The 18021-nt window shown below is 41.0% G+C and overlaps 1 protein-coding gene across 1 annotated transcript; it reads left to right on the plus strand.

The window, feature by feature from the left end:
- LOC133911462 (probable receptor-like protein kinase At5g24010) lies at positions 1–1934 on the plus strand. Its single transcript, XM_062353707.1, has one exon. It carries the CDS (start codon positions 190–192, stop codon positions 1606–1608), a length of 1419 nt encoding a protein of 472 aa, XP_062209691.1. The 5' UTR covers positions 1–189; the 3' UTR covers positions 1609–1934.
- The last annotated feature ends 16087 nt before the right edge of the window (positions 1935–18021 follow it).

Here is an 18021-nt window from a genome sequence, read left to right on the forward strand (position 1 = left end):
AACCTCTGGCACGGCCACGACGCGTGGGCCCCGCCATGTCTACCCAGTCGTCTCCCCCAACTTGACGCGCTGATTTGATTCCTCCACTCCGGCCGCCCGGCCGCCGATCTCCAGCTGTCCCCCGATCACCATTTCCCCCTCCCCACTACTAAATCCAACACCTCCGCATCCGTCTCCGTCTCCACCGCCATGGCTTCCTCACCGAGCCCCACCTGCCTCGCTGTCCTCCTCCTCTGCGTCATCTTCTCCGCCGCCGCCGCGCGGTTTGCCCCGGCGGACAACCACCTCCTCGCGTGCGGCGCGGCGGCCTCGGCCGTCCTCCCCGACGGTCGCCGCTTCGTCCCGGACTCCGGCTGCGCCTCCACCCGCCTCCGCTCCCCCGCCCCGACCCCCTCCTCCGCCGCGCCCAACTCCCCATCGCCCCCTTCCCAGCTACACGCCGCCGCGCGCGTCTTCTCCTGCCGAGCGTCCTACGACTTCCTCGTCCGTCGCCGCGGGCACCACATCCTCCGCCTCCACTTCTACCCCTTCGACTCCGCCCTCTCCGCCTCCCGCTTCCACGTCGGTGCCGGGGGGTTACTCCTCCTCCACAACTTCACCGCCTCGTCCCCTGTCGTGAAGGAGTTCATCCTCTCCGTGGACTCCGACGTATTCGTCCTCACCTTCGTCCCCGAGGCCGGCTCTACTGCCTTCATCAACGCCATCGAGTTCGTCTCGTCGCCCGAGGAGCTTGTCGGCGACATCGGCACCCTCGTGACATCCGGCGGCGCCGCTCAGATCGACGGCCTGTCGTCTCAGGTTTTTGAGACTCTGTACAGGATCAACGTTGCCGGGCGCAAGGTCACGCCGTTCAATGACACTCTCTGGCGGACATGGGTTAACGATGTGGACTTCCTCGTCAAAACGGACACGTCCTCGTCTAACTACATGGCATGGTCGTTCAGTGGTCGGATTGCTTATCCCAAGGATAGCAGGCTGATGAGCCGGGAGGTGGCTCCCGACAATGTCTACAACTCAGCGAGGTCAGCGAGGTCAGGGCGCAATGTGACTTGGGGTTTCTCTGTGCCTGCTGGCAGCCGTTACCTCGTGCGCATGCACTTCTGTGACATTGTTAGCAAGGTGCTGTATGAGCTCTACTTCAACATCTATGTCAATGGTCATCTTGCAGTCAAGGATTTTGATCTCTCCAGTGCCACCGGGTTCTTGGCTTATCCTTATTACATTGACTTCGTTGTGGATGTGGAGGATGAGGGGATGCTGAAGTTGGCCATTGGCGGCTCAGAGAAGAGCCTATCTGACAAAGCAAGCGGTATCCTTAACGCACTGGAGATAATGAGGATGAAAAAGATGAGTGGCGGTATGGATGGGGATTTCCCAGTTGCTCTGGACATGGAAAATGTGACGAGTAAGGGGATTGGGGAATTTGTTCGCTCCCTGCTTTGTGGATTCATCTTTGCGGGTCTATTTGTGGCTTTGGTCATGCTGATGATGAGGTTGAGGGCCGAGCTGAGGAATAATGGTACAGCTTGGTCTTGGCAGCCAATGGATTCTGGTGAAGGGAAATTGGCTAGAGCATATCAGCTTGTCCCCAGCAAGACAGACTATTGAGTGGCATGACATGAGCATCTTCGAGGAGTTGCAAACCATGGCTGTTGTATGTATCTAATGACGTAATACTTCTATTCGGTTGTAAGTATTGTAGTTCTATTACGTTAAAAAAAAAGTATTGTAGTTCTATTACGTTAAAAAAAAGTATTGTAGTTTACATATTTGCTCCTTCTGTGCTTGAACTTTGGGCTGTTTCTGCTTCGCTAATTGAGGACATGCTCATTATGTTGTAAAAGTATTTTACCCTAGATATGTCTGTATTGGTACTATTTCACTTATTCAGTTCAAGTTGTGAATTATGCTTGAATGAATGCCTTTAGTTTAAATATGCTGCTGTAGACTCATGGGGTACTGTAATCTCATTTTATGCCTGTACGCTTTGGAGAACTACTAATGAAAATAATTAGTTGCCATGGAGACATAGAGTTATAGAAGGAATTGGGGAAAAAAACATCGTACCATTGTGGCATGATTTAGCTGTTGCCATTTCCTGCTTCATATACTGAAGTATTGATTGCATCTTGCACAAACATCTCCTGCAAAACTCATCAGATGAATTGTATATTGGACCGCTTGGTGGGTTTGATCCTGGCAGCTTTACCATATGCATTGTGGGATGCTGAGCCTCCGGCCCCTCCTAAAACAAGGTCTACTACTTGGTTGATTGATGCTTCTTTGGCATGTTACTGTCTCGATTTCCAACTAGTTTTAAACATGCATTTCCTGTTTTAAGATGATTAACACAATGTGGCATAACAAGGTGGAAGATGACTTGATATGATTATTGATTTTGAGAAATAGCAGCACACTACAAACACATGGATGTTTTATATTTCTTCCTGCCTTAGGGTACTTAAAGTCTTCAACCATATAGTTGCTCTGATATGATATCTGTCACCATGATTGTAAATTATCATTACTTCGCTGATTTAGCACTTCTGTTATTACGGGGTGGCATTGGGCAGTTGGCTCCCTGTTTTCACTTCACAATCCGCAACTGTACTTCTCCATCTTGAATTCTCGATGAACTTGTCTCCTTCTGAAGTCCTAAGTCCCAACTGCTACAGAAGCTTTCCTTTTCATATCTACTTTCCTTATCTGATTTTATTTCCTTACATTTTCCACCTACTTTTTAAGAACTAAAATGAAGCTATTTTCGTCAAGAATCTCACCATCCAGTCTGCCTTTCAATGCGTTGTTTCCAATGTATTTATGTGCTACAGTGGTAACTTTTAGTATCTTGATATCTTTTCTTTAAAACGTAGCACTAGCTGAGGAAATTTTATCCTATCCAGTGATACTACTAATACTACATCTGATTTTAGCATTTACATTACATGGAATGTTTCCGAAAACGTTCCCTAGAAACCAACTTAATTCTAATTGTGGTTGGATGACTGAAATGTTTCTGTCTAATCAGTAAGAACCTTAATCTTTTCAGCATTCATAGATATTTATTTTACAATTTAAACAATACTTGTCCATTGATGTGATCAAATTGTATTTGTGGGTCTTTCTGATCCCATTACTTTGTGGGTGGACTTTATAAATTTTCATCAGAATCTGTCTGTAGTTCTGTGCTGCTCACTTGCTTTTTGTGGCTCTTATCGTGAGTTTTTTTATTGTGAAACTGTACAGTGTATATCTATGATTTGTGCCTTTTGGAACTCTTTAAAATCACAATACTCATTAAACAATAGTCATGGACTCATGGAGTAGTTCTTGATCTTGCAGTTTCATCTTCCTTACTGATTATCTTGATTATGAGTTTGTACTATTGCCCTGTTCGCATAGTTTTTTTTTTAGCACCACTATCCATTTTTTTTTTCACTATCTGAATGATTCTCCATACTGGCCCGAATTTTTGGAGCATTCTATTGTCGACCTTTGTGGTTCTTTGCTCCATTGGATAGGTCTTTGCATATTTGAAATGTACGCTGAACACCTTGTATTGCCTGTTTTTTTGGGTTGCCCTCATCCCTGTATATATGGTAGCGAGCCCAAATATAAACTGGATTACCCCAAGTAAACATGATTGGCCCGTTGTGCTCAACTGGCCTGACCCATTTGATGACCCGTTCTTGGAATAATGTGATAGTGTTATACATGCTGCAATTCTAATGTCGTAAAGAACCTAACCTGCTTAGTGAAGGAAATTTTCATGGTATATACTGCTAGAACATTGTTGAAAATTTACTGTTTTATGATACAACTGAGCTGAGCTCATATAACATGTTTATTTGGAGGCTTCCTACACCTACTTGAGATGTTAGCTTATTGCATGTACAGGAAATCCTGGCTCTGTATGGTGCCAAAATAACCAGATTTGAACTGTATTCGAATTTGAATTTGGGTCATACATTTTCAGAAAGGAAAAATGCTTTGGAAGAATTATTTTGTTTTGATTCATGAGGTCAGATGATATTGAATGTTAGTTGGCTGTACTAATCGTGTAGGATTGCAGTTATGCTTAGACATGTTCACATGCATGTTTTAATAGTTAAATTGTTATTGACTGGATTTTACAAGCTACTAGGTCAGCCAGCATATGACCGGCATTGCTTATTTCATAGGAACACTTAGAGCATGCTACACTTGCACAATCCATAGGAATGTGTAGTTGTACCTGTTAACAACCATTAGTTGACAAAGCATGCTGATTACCAAAGTCAACTTCAAGCTTTTGTCTTTTGAAAATAGCTGGAAGCGGAGCAGGAACTATGTCATACCATTTCAAACACCTTATTATTCAACTAGAAATCCATCAAACAATCGAGACCTGTTACTTGCTGGTTACCAGCTAGAGACGGTGTTGATTAATGTTCTGGTTTTGACTTCAACTGTCTGGTTTATGCACAGACATTTATTTAGTGAAAGGTAAGTTTACTTGAATTTGGTTTCCTATTCTACTCATATGATTTCCTAGCTCACCTTAATACCTCAACAGTGTAACTAAATTTGTCAAAATGATGCAATTCCAACCTTACAACTCAATAACTGTACTAAATGCTCCCTTTTCTGCTTAGTTAAGTAATTAATTTCTTAATTGGATAAGTAATTAATTTCTTAATTGGAGATATTATGTTAGTAAAGATTTAGCCTTTCGATAAAAGGAATGTCGGCATCAGTTCAATGTATGTGCATTCTTCGTGACCATATATACTTGTTGATATTATGATGCAAAGTGCTTTGACTAAAGAGACAGCATATCACAACACCTAGAAAGCTATAATCTGGTGGGGGCAAACTGTACCCCAATGTTCCACAAAAGGATTACCAGAATGTGCCATGTTAAAAGGTATGGTCAGCCCTTATGTGCAGCTGCTGTCTAATGTTGATATCAAGTGTTGGGAACAAGATCTGTGGGAAAGTCCAGTGTAGGGCAGTGGGCACATTTGCTGGCCTCCTTACCATCTGTGCCCTCAATGCTTGCAAAGCTGTTCCTCCCACTTTTTTTCCCCTTTCTATCTTCACTTTTTTCATTTAGTAACTCATTGTTGTGAACCTCTTTTTTTGGGGCGTTCATGTTCTTATACAAAAGGCTCTATTATGCTGGAGCACAAAATAACATCATTGTTGAATCATTGTGCACTTTCGCCTTCTTAGACGCTTTCTTTTTTAACAGAAAGCGCTTCAGAAAATTTCTGAGGAAATCAATTTGTTCTGAAAAAATAGAAGGAGAATACACCTTGTATTTCTTCTTTTCAATTTGTGGTCACTATGCCCGACCATTAGTAAAAGAGAAATTGGTCGGTGCCACCCAAAAAGTTTTGAGCGGTTCTTTTTCACTTGCGCGCCACAGCTGAGGTTCTTTTTCAAGTGGCTGTGGCCCGTAGAATTGTTAAGTTTCCTTTTAACAGCTGAGATTCCTAAACAGCAATTAATTCCTTGGGTCAGGTGAATAAGATCAACATGGCAATTTGCTCTCCCAAGCATGAAAAGTCAGGTACGTATGTCCATAGCTTTAAGAGGTAACGTACATGATCGAACTACATCAGATATACTTTTTTATGCCTTTTTGACATTTTGAATACCTCTCGGCTGCTTTATTTTTCTTTCTCTTCCCATCTGCTGATGTCTTTGTGAACGTTTTAGTGTATAAATCTGTATATCCTCATCGCCTGTATGTTCTTTTCCTCTTGATTGGATGGCAGCAGTTCTCCTACTCTCACTGCCAGCTGCATCTACACCCCCTCCCATATGCATATAAATTACTGTTTAACATTGAGTCCATGATCAATGATGATGCTGTCTAGAATTTGTGCCATTAGACGGCAATTTGCATTCCCAAACTTGAAACATCAAGTGATGTACGTGCCTATGGCTTCAGGACGTAGTATACATGGTCAAACAATATCATACATATTTTTTAATCTATTTTTTCATATATTTTAGTAGCTCTCATCTCCTTTCCTTTTCCCTCTTCCCAATTGCTGATGACTTTAGGAACAAAGTTCTTTCTAGCGACCTTCCTTAACACTGTAATTTTTCAGCTTGTATGTTTGTTTCCCCAAAATTGGGCTTGGACGGCAGCAGCAGCTCTCCTATAGTCCTATATCCACAGTTCTACTCCCACATGCATGTAGACTAAACTCCCACATAGCGACCTTCCTTAACACTGTAATGCTGTCTAGGATTTGCACATGTATACTAACTAGCATCAGTACTGAACCTGTCGCTGGCAGCAAAACCCAAACCGAGGCAGACCCGCACGAATGGTCTCAGCTCTCTAGTTTTTTTATTTGGCCTCGACCATGCATGCCCTTGATTCTTGAACTGTATTATACTGCCCATCATAATCCAAGCCTGCTCTGCTTCCCTCATCGCATGACACGTTCCCTGCTCCATATTTGAATACTGCATGATGAGATCTTGACAATGTGACAACGATGAGCGTTGCTCATAGATGCTCATTTCATTTCGCAGTAACTTGTGCAGATCACCCTATAGTTGTTAAGGCGTCAGTGCAGCGTCGCTATAGCAGCATGGCAGAAAATCCATCATCGCCATACCGACGCTATGGCTTCGGCGAGTATGGTGTCCGCCATATCGTCGTGGTGTGGATTTGGTGTCTTGTGGGCACAAGTATTATGTGGCATGCGTCATACCTTAGAAGGAGTGGTAGATTTGGCGATGGCGGCCAAGGAGGGAGTGTGTTGCGCGAATTCTTGGAGGATGAGGTGGTGGAGGAGGGGTGTGGACGTGTGGTTGGCCGTGATGGCAAGATTGCGGACGTGGCGGTGTGCGCTGGGACAGCTGTGTGCTAAAACCCTAGGGGATAGATCTGCTATGGGCTTTTGGGCCAGGCCTCATGTGCCTTGGCTAAAATAAATAAATTATGTTGATTAATGATTGATTCTTCACGGTATTACAAAGTACAAAAGCAAATCAGCAATGTTTCCTCTTGACCTATGATGCACTATCTTAGACTATGTTGTGTGTATTTGCCACGCTAATGTGTGTATAGCGTCGTCATGCCGATGTGTGTATGGCGTCACTATGTCGCCATAAACGTTGTAAAGATGTGAAAGTGGTGAGTCGTCGTGCCTCGTCACATCGCCATAACAACTATGATTACTGCTTCCCCGTCTGACCACCCCGGTCGCCGCTGTTGTCGTTAGTTGGCAACAGTGGCGGTGGCCAGTGATGGAGCCAAAGGCTCCATTTGCTGCTCCCCTGCTCCCTCTCCTTCCCCTTTCTCTTTATTTTTAGATCTTGGGTGCGCTGCACCGCCATGGACGTTGCCACCGAGCGCCTTGTGGTCGGATCCAGACATCTGCACTCTAGATTTGGCTCCTTCGCGATGGTGGTTGTCGAGAGGGGCAACACGACGTCCGCCGTGGTCTACTCCTCCCTACAGTGGATGTCGCCTAGTCCACCCTATGTGTCGGCCCTCCAGTTCTCCGCCTAGTCCACCCTATGTGTCGGCCCTCCAGTTCTCCATCGTGACTGGCTTCTATGGTGATGACGGTGGTGGCAGAATAGCTTCGGCGGTCGGCGGCTGGGGATGGTGCACGCCAGTGCGGCCTTGTGATGTACCACACCCTTGGCTCACTCCGTCATCGGTTGTCGTGGTTGTCAACACGGGCCACGAGTTTTTTAATAATATTATTTTATTAGAAAATTACGAAAATAATACACAAAGCCCAATATTTGCATAAATAGGTACTTATCATCACTCCGTGTGCCGACATGCTACGTGTCAGTGAGCCATATGGCTTGTCGTTACTTCGCGTGCCAACAGGTCTAGTGTTCCACAGACGATATTAAAAGAAAAATGTTAACCTTTTCATTTGATCTCTGATAAAGATGATCTTTATATAAAAAAAATTATACATATCGACGATATCTACAACTTTGTAATTGAATATTTTTTTATTTAATTATGTTTAGATAACTAAAAATGGCTATAAATTTTAAATCTAGTTTTGCTTGGTAGTTGTTTAGGGGTGGCGGCTTAGGTCGTTCTACGGTGCTAAGGAGCCTAATTTAACTAGGTTGTTTCCACACAATGTTTATGTTTTTATGTCGATTTTTCCTAATTAAATGAACATCGTTCGATTTGATCTTGTTTCTCTTAATATGAGCACCCTTTTATATGAAGGGAAATAATTTCCCGGATATCATCATAAAAATCATAAAAGTTGAAAAATACTATCGTTGTGAGGATGACTTGTGAGCTTTAGATCCATATAATATTCTCATAACCGATGGTATTTTCTAATATGAATATTTTTATAATGATATTTATCTAATTTTACCTTATATTGAAACAGCAGCACCCGTGCCTTGCGTTCAAAACCTTGTGCATGTCTCGCAATGTGAGGACCACATTTGCTTAGCTTGGTAGATGCTCTCTTCTCCCTGCAGTAGAATCCTATATCACTGTTGATCTCCCCTGCCTGCTCGACACGGCAACGCATGCTATATTCCTGGTGTGCTCAGCTGTGAATTTGGGTGGATATAACGCGCTGATCCGGCTGGAACACGCAGCGCGACGTGGGTGGGATGGAGAGACGCCCGTTCAAGCGGCAACGTTGTCGCTCGTTTTTGTCAGGGGCATCTCAGCCACCCGACTAACCCGGGATCCTTTTTAATCTTCTATTGGGAACATAAGATTGTCTTTGACAAGTCTGGGAATTGATTTAGGTGCGTTTGATTAGATAACAAGATTAGATGTGATACCTTTATTCATATTTTGTTAGATACAGCGATCTAATTTTTTATTTAGAAGTATAGATAGGACGATTTAATATTTTGTTTGGTTAGATGGATAGAATTTAGATGGGGTTAGTCAAAATTTTGTATGATTCGTTTGTCATATATTTTGATATGTGAGAAATCAAACTGAAATGTGCTTTAATTTATATGTGATAGATGATTGATAATGTTGTAAATTTGGTTTGTCGAATTTTGGATTGCTTAAGCTTGATTTATTTTGATTATGGATTAACTGGAGTTGGAGTTGGAGAAATGTGTTTGTTTATCTTATGGTATGCAAGTGACGGATGTAACTTAGTGGTCGACGATGGGTGATCAGGACTAAACAGATGCTTGGTGTCAAACGATTAAGGAGATCGAGCGGAGTCAAAGGTGATTCTAGTTGTACACATGAAGGTCAAGTAAAATATGAAGCAGATGATGAAGATGACATGTTGATAAAGTCAAGCAAAAGTGATGTCGGTATAAGAGACAAGATGGTCCGAGGGATCGAGAGCAAGAGAGACTTACCGACGGTTAGAATCACAAGACGAAGTACACGTGTCGATATCAGAGCGCTAGCTTAAGGTATAAGCAAATGACGAATCACACTTTGAGAAGCGTGCAGAGGTTTTCACGATTGTGTCTCAAAACTATAGAACCTTGCATCGAGGCAAAGCTAAGTCGTGAAGGCGTCGCGACTATTCGATGGATGGAGTAAGAAATAGACTAAAATATCCTCAGTGTTAGGTAAGAGCGTACTACAAGAGAGAGATATTTTAGTAACAAGCTAGTAAATTTGTCGGTCAAATTTTTTAACCTAAAAATAGAGGGGTAAGACTATAGGAGAGTTTGAACCAGCCACTTGAGCACATTATGCCACCCATTTGAGAGTCTAGTGTTAGGGTTTTAGAGAAGAGGAATGATGAGTGCTTAGCCTATATAATATGTGTGAGTTTTGAGAGAAAAATCTTTGTAATTTGCCTAAAATAGAGCTGAGATCTTTGAATAATGAAATTTATATTTTTACATATGCTTGAATTCCCCTCATTCTAGTTTTCCTCTATTTGTCCCTTTTTTTTTTGCAAGTTTTTTTATCTCGGTTGTGACTTTTGTTTTCGTATTTGAGCTGAATTTTTTCACCTTGTTTGAGTTAATCTTCTAGTTGCTAGAGGCATAAATTCATGTACAAAAGTAAATAATTGGGTATTGAATTTATTTGCCTCCAATCCATCAATGGGTATTGAATTTATTTGCCTCCAATCCATCAATTTGGAGGTTTTCTTCACCCGGTGATCATTTCCTTGAGTTTTTGATGTTTCTCCTAAAGATCTAATTTTTGTATGGGGTTGAGTCATAGATTGGTTTACTGTGGAACCTATAGTTCAATTCCAACTATAAGACCCATCTTCTGTTAGATTTTCAATTTTGGTTTTTGAATCGGAACTTTCGGGTTGAGTTTGAATTTCTGCTACGTTGCTCTTTGTGGTAATTTCTTCTTGACGTGCGTTGGGTGAATAAGTAGTAAACTATCTATTTCGCAAGAAATTCGTAAGATGCATATTCACCCCCTATAGTCCTCTATCTCGGTCCTACAATTGGTATCAAAGCCGGTTTAATCGCTTGTTGATCTTAACCGGTTTTATGATCATTAGATGACAATGGAGAGAAGTGGGAAAATTCTGTTCTTCGATGGTTGAGATTTTTCGTACTGGAAGGTGCGCATATAGGCTTATCTCCTAAGCTAAGGAGGTACAATATGAGAGATGGTGTACTCCAACAATGTGATTCCAATTGCTCGTTTTTGTCCAGCTCAAATTGAACAATATGAGGCTAATAATAAGGCTCGTAATATATTGTTCACTAGCCTGAGTTATAATGAGTTTAACAGAGTTCAGCACCACCGTACTACTCGTGAGATCTGGTCAACTCTTAATGTCTTTTACGAGGACACTAACAAGATCAAGGCCAGACGCCAAAGTACGTACAACTAGGAATATCATATGTCCGTATAAAACCCTGAAGAGTCTTTGGATGCTATGTTTGCTCGTTTTGATAAAATTATTAGCAACCATCCACTGGTGTTTTACCCTATTCTGACCATAAGAGAGCGATCAAGCTTCTCTGTACTCTTGACCATAGCATATAGGAAGTTAAGATCTCGAGCATTGAAGACTCACCAAGTTACGACACGTTAATTTGTAATGAACTCTTCAGCAAACTCATATCCACCGAGATAGATAAGGCGGTTCGGATCGATCTTGAAAACCCCCTGTCTCAGAATATAGTGTTAGTTTCTAGAACTAGTGGTAGCAATCAAGCTAGAGCTAGTTTTTCTTGTGCTAACACTTCACAGAGTGAATTTACTTTGTTTTCTTTAGTTTCTATCACAGAGAAGCAAGTGGACACACTGGATGATGAGGACCTTATGTTCATTGTGAAGAAGTTCACTCGCTTCTACAATAATAGAAGAGACTGGAGGAGAGAGGGTTCTCGCGGTTGTTTTGAGTGTGATGAAACCACTCACTTCAAGGTGGAGTGCTCCAGGCTCAAGAAGAAGGAGGACAACGACTACAACTACAATAAGCACAAGAAGAAGAACAAGAAACCCTTCTTCAAAAAGAAACGCGACAAGATGGCCAAGAAGGCGACCAAGGCGGCTTCTAGGGCGTTCATGGCGGCTCTTAGCGACATCGATACATCTTCAAGTGAGGAGGAGAGCTCGAAGGAGGAGGAACCGCAAGTGAAGAGTAAGAAGAAGGCCAAGGACTACACCAGCCTCTGCTTCATTGCGGATGACAACGACAGCGACCCCGAGCTTGATCCTTCTGAGGTATTGCCTTCTTATACTTAGCTTTATATCCAAGTCGATACCTTGAATAATATTTTTATTAGCCATGATATGTTATTTAAGAAAGTTATATATGAGTTGAATGATCTTAGACCTAAGTATGAGTATGTATCTACTGAACTTTTATTGCTTAGGTCTAGACCTGATGTTGAGGAGTATAAGAGTTATTTGATTGTCATGGCTGAACTTGTCGAGCTTTGAAATGTGTATGCTCAAATCGCTAGTCGGCTTGAGAGTGCCGAGAAGAAATTCCTTGAGAAGGAGTCTAGGTCTACTTCCTTAGGTTAGGAATTATCCTTTACTTGCAAAGGATATTGAACTGAAAGACAAGCACATTAAGGAGCTAGAATCTAGATTGGAGAGTGTTGGGTGTTCAAATGATGTGTAGTCAAACTGTTCTAACTGCATAGTCTTTCAGGATAAGCTTATTTGGGTTAGAGGGAAAGTTCAAAAGCTTTTGACAGAGAATAAGTACCTCCTTTCTTTAGTGAAGAATAAGTACCTCCTTTCTTTAGTGAAGAATAAGTACATCCTTTCTCTAGTGGAGAAGTGCTCAGAGTGCAAGGACGAAATTAATTTGGTCTTGATCAAGACCAAGATGTGTGCTAACAAGTTGAATTTGGCTCTTAGGTTGGGTTTTGAAAGGATGACTTACAATGAAGAGAGTAAGACTATGTTCACCACACCTACTACCCTAGAAGCCAAAAAGTCCTAGATTACTGCGACACTACCACCCATCAAGAAGAAACTCATATCACAACCCATCAAGAAGAAACCTGCACTACAACCCAAGAAGGCTCCACAACCTAAGGTGAGAGCCCCTATAAAAGAGCCCAGAGTGACCGGCAGTTGAGCTCCCAAGAGACTTTACCATTGCATCTACTGTCAAAGGAATGTTACCTTGGTTGGGTTTTGTTTTTGTCTAGCAGAGATGAGCGACGTGAGTGGAAGTGTAGTACCCGGGACATGTACCGCCCCTCTGTTGTTGTACATGAGTCTTTTCCCCGCTCCTACCCACGAGTCTCTAGCGTTTTTTAGTCTTTTCTTAGAGGTGTTGCCCGATGTAGATTTTACCATAACTCATATGATTTTGGTCCACATGTAATAGTCTTTGAGTCCCAGTGCTTTGGCAGGCCACGTGTTTCCCATCGTGGTACTCGTCCCTAGCATGTTGGTGTTGAGTTGCATGCTCCTACTATTTCAGCATCAAGACGGATAACCCAGTACTAAATTCCGAGGAGGTTTTTGACTAACCCCAGTATTGAGCCATCAACTTTCTATTCTTCTTATATGTAAGTGGTAGGTGGAGGCCTGAAGAATAAGTGGCTCATTGACTCTGGTTGTTCGAGCCACATGACTGAAGACTCATCATGGTTCTTCAGCCTCACCCAGACAAAGCATTATAAGTACATCACTTTCAGAGATGATCGAAAAGGTGGAGTGAAGGCTAAAGGAATGGTAAAGGTAAATAAGAGTTTTACTCTCAAATATGCGGCTTTGGTTAAGCATCTGTGATACAACCTAATTTTTGTATCTCGGTTGCTAGATGAGGACTTGGAAGTGCGCTTCAAGCGCGATATTTCTCGAGTTCTTGATTCTTCTAGCGCTTTGTTTTGCAAGATTTCTCGAGTTAGGAGGGTTTTTGGAGCCGGTTTTTCTAAGGTTCCTGGTTCTTCTCGGTGTGTACTTGCCCAAACTTCTTCTGAGCTTTAGATGTGGCATAGGAGATTATGCCACATGAGCTTTGATTTGCTTACTCGTTTGAGTGCTCTATGCTTGATCCGAGGATTGTCCAAGCTCAAGTTTGAGAAGAATCTTGTTTGTGTTTCTTATCGGCATGACAAGATGGTTTCTGCTCCTCACCCACCAGTCAATCTGATGATGACTGAACGACCATGAGAACTTCTCTATATGGATATTGTTGGTCCTTTTCGGGTTCGTTCGGCAAGTGGAAAGTGGTATGTACTTGTTATTGTTGACGATTACTCTTGCTACTCTTGGTCTTCTTTCTTGTAAGCAAGGATTAAGTGTTCTCACACTTTCGAAGCTTAGCTTTGAGATTGTTTAAAGAACTTCCGGGTGCATTGAAAGTAATTCACAGTGATAATGGTACCGAGTTTAAGAACTATCTCTTTGATATTTTCTGCCTTGAACATAGCATGGAACATCAATTTTTTACCTCACGTGTTCCTTAGGAGAATGGCGTGGTTGAAAGAAAGAACAGAACTTTAGTGGAGATGGCTAGAACGATGCTCGATCAGATTTAGTGGAGCCATTAGCATAGCATGCTACATCTCAAATCAGATTTTCTTACGCTCGATCTTGAATTTGACTTCATATGAGTTACGCTTTGGGAGGAAACCGAAAGTTTCATATTTGAGAGTTTTTGGTTGCCGGTGTTTTATCCTAAAGCGTAGTAATCTTGACAAGTTTGAGTTGCGCTCTTCTGATGATATTTTTTTGTGTATTCTCTTTAAAGTCATGCTTACAGGGTTTACAATCTTGACACTAACACCATCATAGAATCATGTGATGTGACTTTTGATGAGTCAACTCCTTATGCTAGTTCTGTCTTTAAGTGGGCTTGTGATCAGGAGATGAGCGAGAGCATCTTTGTAGATTGTGACCTTATAGCTCTTGGTGATGATGAGGATGATCCACTACTTCCCTCGACCACACCTGCTCCAGAGCTGGTCCTGCTTCTTCTACTCCAGTAGAGGGTCCTACAGTCTCTAATTCCACTTTAGCTGCTCTCGAGCCTGCATTAATTGTGATTGAGGAGTAGGTTCTCTCAAGGTGTGGGATCTCTAAACACATTCAACGGCGACACCCTCCACATACGATGATCGATGACATCAATGAGAGGGTAACAAAGTCCAAATCTGTTTCTTATGCTTATGTTATTGATTCTGCATTCGTTGCTTCTATTGAGCCCTATGATGTTAGACATGCTTTATTTGATTAAAATTGAGTCAATATCGTGTATGAAGAGCTTGAAAAAATTGAGAGAAAATAAGTTTGGGTACTTGTAAAGCCACCCCCTAATGGTCACACTATAGGCAAAAAATGGGTTTTCAAAAATAAAAAGGAGGAAGGAGGTCTGTAGTGAGAAACAAGGCTAGACTAGTGGCTTAGGGTTTCACTCAAATTGAGGAGGTAGACTTTGGAGAGACCTTTGCATCGGTAGCTAGGTTATAAACCATTAGGATCCTCCTAACATTTGCAGCATCCTAGGGTTTCAAGCTGTATCAAATTAGTTTCATACAGGAAGAGATTTATGTCAAGCAACTCCCAGACTTTAAGCACCCCAAGTAACCTCACAGAGTATACAAGCTTCAAAAAGTTTTGTATGTGCATTAGCAAGCACCCAGGGCTTAGTATGATAGGCTTAGATCTTCATTGTTAGGATATGGGTATGCCATAGGGTCGGTTGATAAAATTTTATTCACTCTCAGGCATGGTAAATATTTCCTACTTGTTAAGATTTACATAGATGATATCATTTTTGGTGATCTTCTCTTGCACTTGTAGCCAAATTTGCAGAAACTATGAGCATGAAGTTTGAGATATCGATGATGGGCGAGCTCAACTTCCTCCTTAGACTTCAATGCAAGCAGAGTACATTCGTGCACCAAACGAAGTACACCAAGGAGCTGCTGAAGAAGTTCGACATGAGCGACGTGAAGCCCTTGGTGACACCGATGGCTACCTCAATTGTGCTTGATCCGGATGAAGATGACGAAGCGGTGGACCAACGGGAGTTCAGGACATCTACTTTGTCGTTTGCCTCTATGCGCGCTTCCAAGCTTCACCAAAGATGTCTCACCACCAAGCAATGAAACACATTATAAGGTACCTTAAGCACACTCTCGAGTATGGACTCTGGTTTTCTACTGTCTCTACGCTTTCTCTTCTACGTTTTTCCGATGCAGATTTTGCTGGTTGTAGAATTAACAAGAGTACCTCTGGTACCTGTCATTTCTTAGATATTTCTCTTATGTGTTGGTCTTCTCGCAAGCAGTCTAGCGTTACGCAGTCTACTACTGAAGTTGAATATGTAGCTGTCACTAGCTATTGCTCACAGATTTTGTGGATGTTTTCTACTTGAGGGACTTTGGGTTAGATTTTAATAGTGTGCCATTTTTGTGTGACAAAATCAATGTTACAAGCTTAACCAATAATCCAGTCCAGCACTCTAGAACGAAACACATAGATGTGGGATTCCACTTTCTGAGAGACCACAATGAGAAATAGGACATAGACTTGAAATACATTGATACTCAACACCAGCTAGCTGACATCTTTACTAAGCCTCTAGATGCTACTAGATTTACCTATTTGAGGGGAGAGCTTAGTATGTGTCATCCCTGTGACATTGTGTGAAGGGGAGTTGTCTTTGTATATACTATATCTTACTTTTCTTGTATTTGCATTGCATCATATCATGTAATATAATCGTAATAATTGAGCTGTGAATTGTATGTCTTTAACATTTTCGATTATTAAACTTAAATTTGGACTAAGTTGAGTAGTTTTGCGGAGCAAGCTTTTAATCTTAGGCACCTCTTGATGCTTTGACATAAAACATTTCATGCAATTTGGTAATTTTATGAATCATATAGACCATGAAATGCTACATTCTTAATCACTATGTTCTTAATTACTTTTGCTTAGTCAATATTTGTGTTAAGGCTAGCTTAATGAATATTTTGTACTAGGCTTCTTGGTTCATGTCAGTGGATTAGGGAACATTGGACTATATTTTTTTATCTTTGTCAAATGTTTAGCTCATGATAGATCTTGAGGGAACATGTGTTCCTTATGTCGCAAATACACTACTTAACTTGATTATGCGAAAGTTTGATTCTTTGTGAAAATATGAATAAGTCTTGTGAAATCAAATATTTTATGCTAAAATATGATCCAATACGAGTTACCTTGAAGCCTTAAGGTATTTGTCGTACCAGTCGCGTGACACTTTGCTTGGATAGGAGGCAACTTGAGGATAAAAATGAAAGAAATATGCCTAATTGCTCAATTTTGTTCTAAATTACTTGATCTAACTAAGTCTTGATTTCATATGTGAGTGTTTGCAAAGCCTATTATCATGAATGCTTGTTTGCCTAATTTGATATTGAAGTCGGCATGAGTAGATGCTTATGTGATGGTTGTTTTGAACATGATTTGGGTATGTGAAATTAAATACGCCAACTAATTCTTCGGGTTTATATTGTGCAGCTTCATATTCTTGTGTCACTGTTTCTTCTTGAGCCTTTGTGTATTTGTGAGCTTCATCTTCTACTTTTCATAGCCTTTTGATATTTCTAGCTTTTACAAATACTTTATACTATACTTGTGAAAGCTCATTAGAATTACATGTTTATGTATTGTATAATATTTTGCTCTTGATGTTTGTTTTGCCAAAAGGGGATAAAAGAATGAAAAAGGGGAGAATGAAAATTTTGCACCAAATCAAAGAAAAATCTTGTATAAATGAAAAATGCATATATGCATTTATCGAGAGGGAGCATTTGATTTTATGTTTTTGAGTTGTTATTGCTTTTTTAAGGTTTTTGGATTGTATTTGTCTCTCTTAGGTCTTATGCAACATTTCTTATATCAAATGACATGTTTTTGCTCTTTCTTAGTTTTCGTTTACTTGGATGAGCCTATCTTCTTCAAACTAAAATATTTGTGTTTTGAGTTGTTATCAATACACTCATCAAGGTAGAGATTGAGAAGTTGAAGCTTGCGTCGAGGCAAAGCTAAGTCGTGAAGGTGTTGCGATCGTTCGATTGACGGAGTAAGAAATAGACTAAAATACTCTCAGTGATAGGTAAGAGTATACTATAAGAAAGTGATATTTTAGTAACAAGTTAGGAAACTTAGGGATCAAATTTTATAGGCTTATAAATAAAGGGGCAGGATTATGAGAGAGTTTGAACCAGTCACTTAAGTTCTTTGTGCCATCCATTTGAGAGCCTAGTGCTAGGGTTTTTAGGAGAGAAATGATGAGTATTTAGTCTATGTAATATGTGTGAGTTTTGAGAGAGAAAACTTTATAATTTGGCTAAAATAGGATTGAAATTTTTCAGTAATGAAGTATATATTTTTGCATATGCTAGAATTCCCTCTTTCTAGTTTTCCTCTATTGGTTCCCTTATTTTTTTACAAGTTTTCAATCTCGGTTGCGATTTTCATTTTCATGTTTGAGCTGAATTTTTATACCTTGTTGGAGTTAATCTTCTAGTTGCTAGAGGCATAAAGATACACAATTAGGTGAGTTTATTTTCCTCCAATCCATCAACTTGGATGGTTTTTTCGCCCAATGATCATCTCCTTGAGTTTTTGGTGTTTCTGCT

The sequence above is a fragment of the Phragmites australis genome, chromosome 3 (assembly GCF_958298935.1).
Source record: "Phragmites australis chromosome 3, lpPhrAust1.1, whole genome shotgun sequence".
NCBI classification, from domain to species: domain Eukaryota; kingdom Viridiplantae; phylum Streptophyta; class Magnoliopsida; order Poales; family Poaceae; genus Phragmites; species Phragmites australis.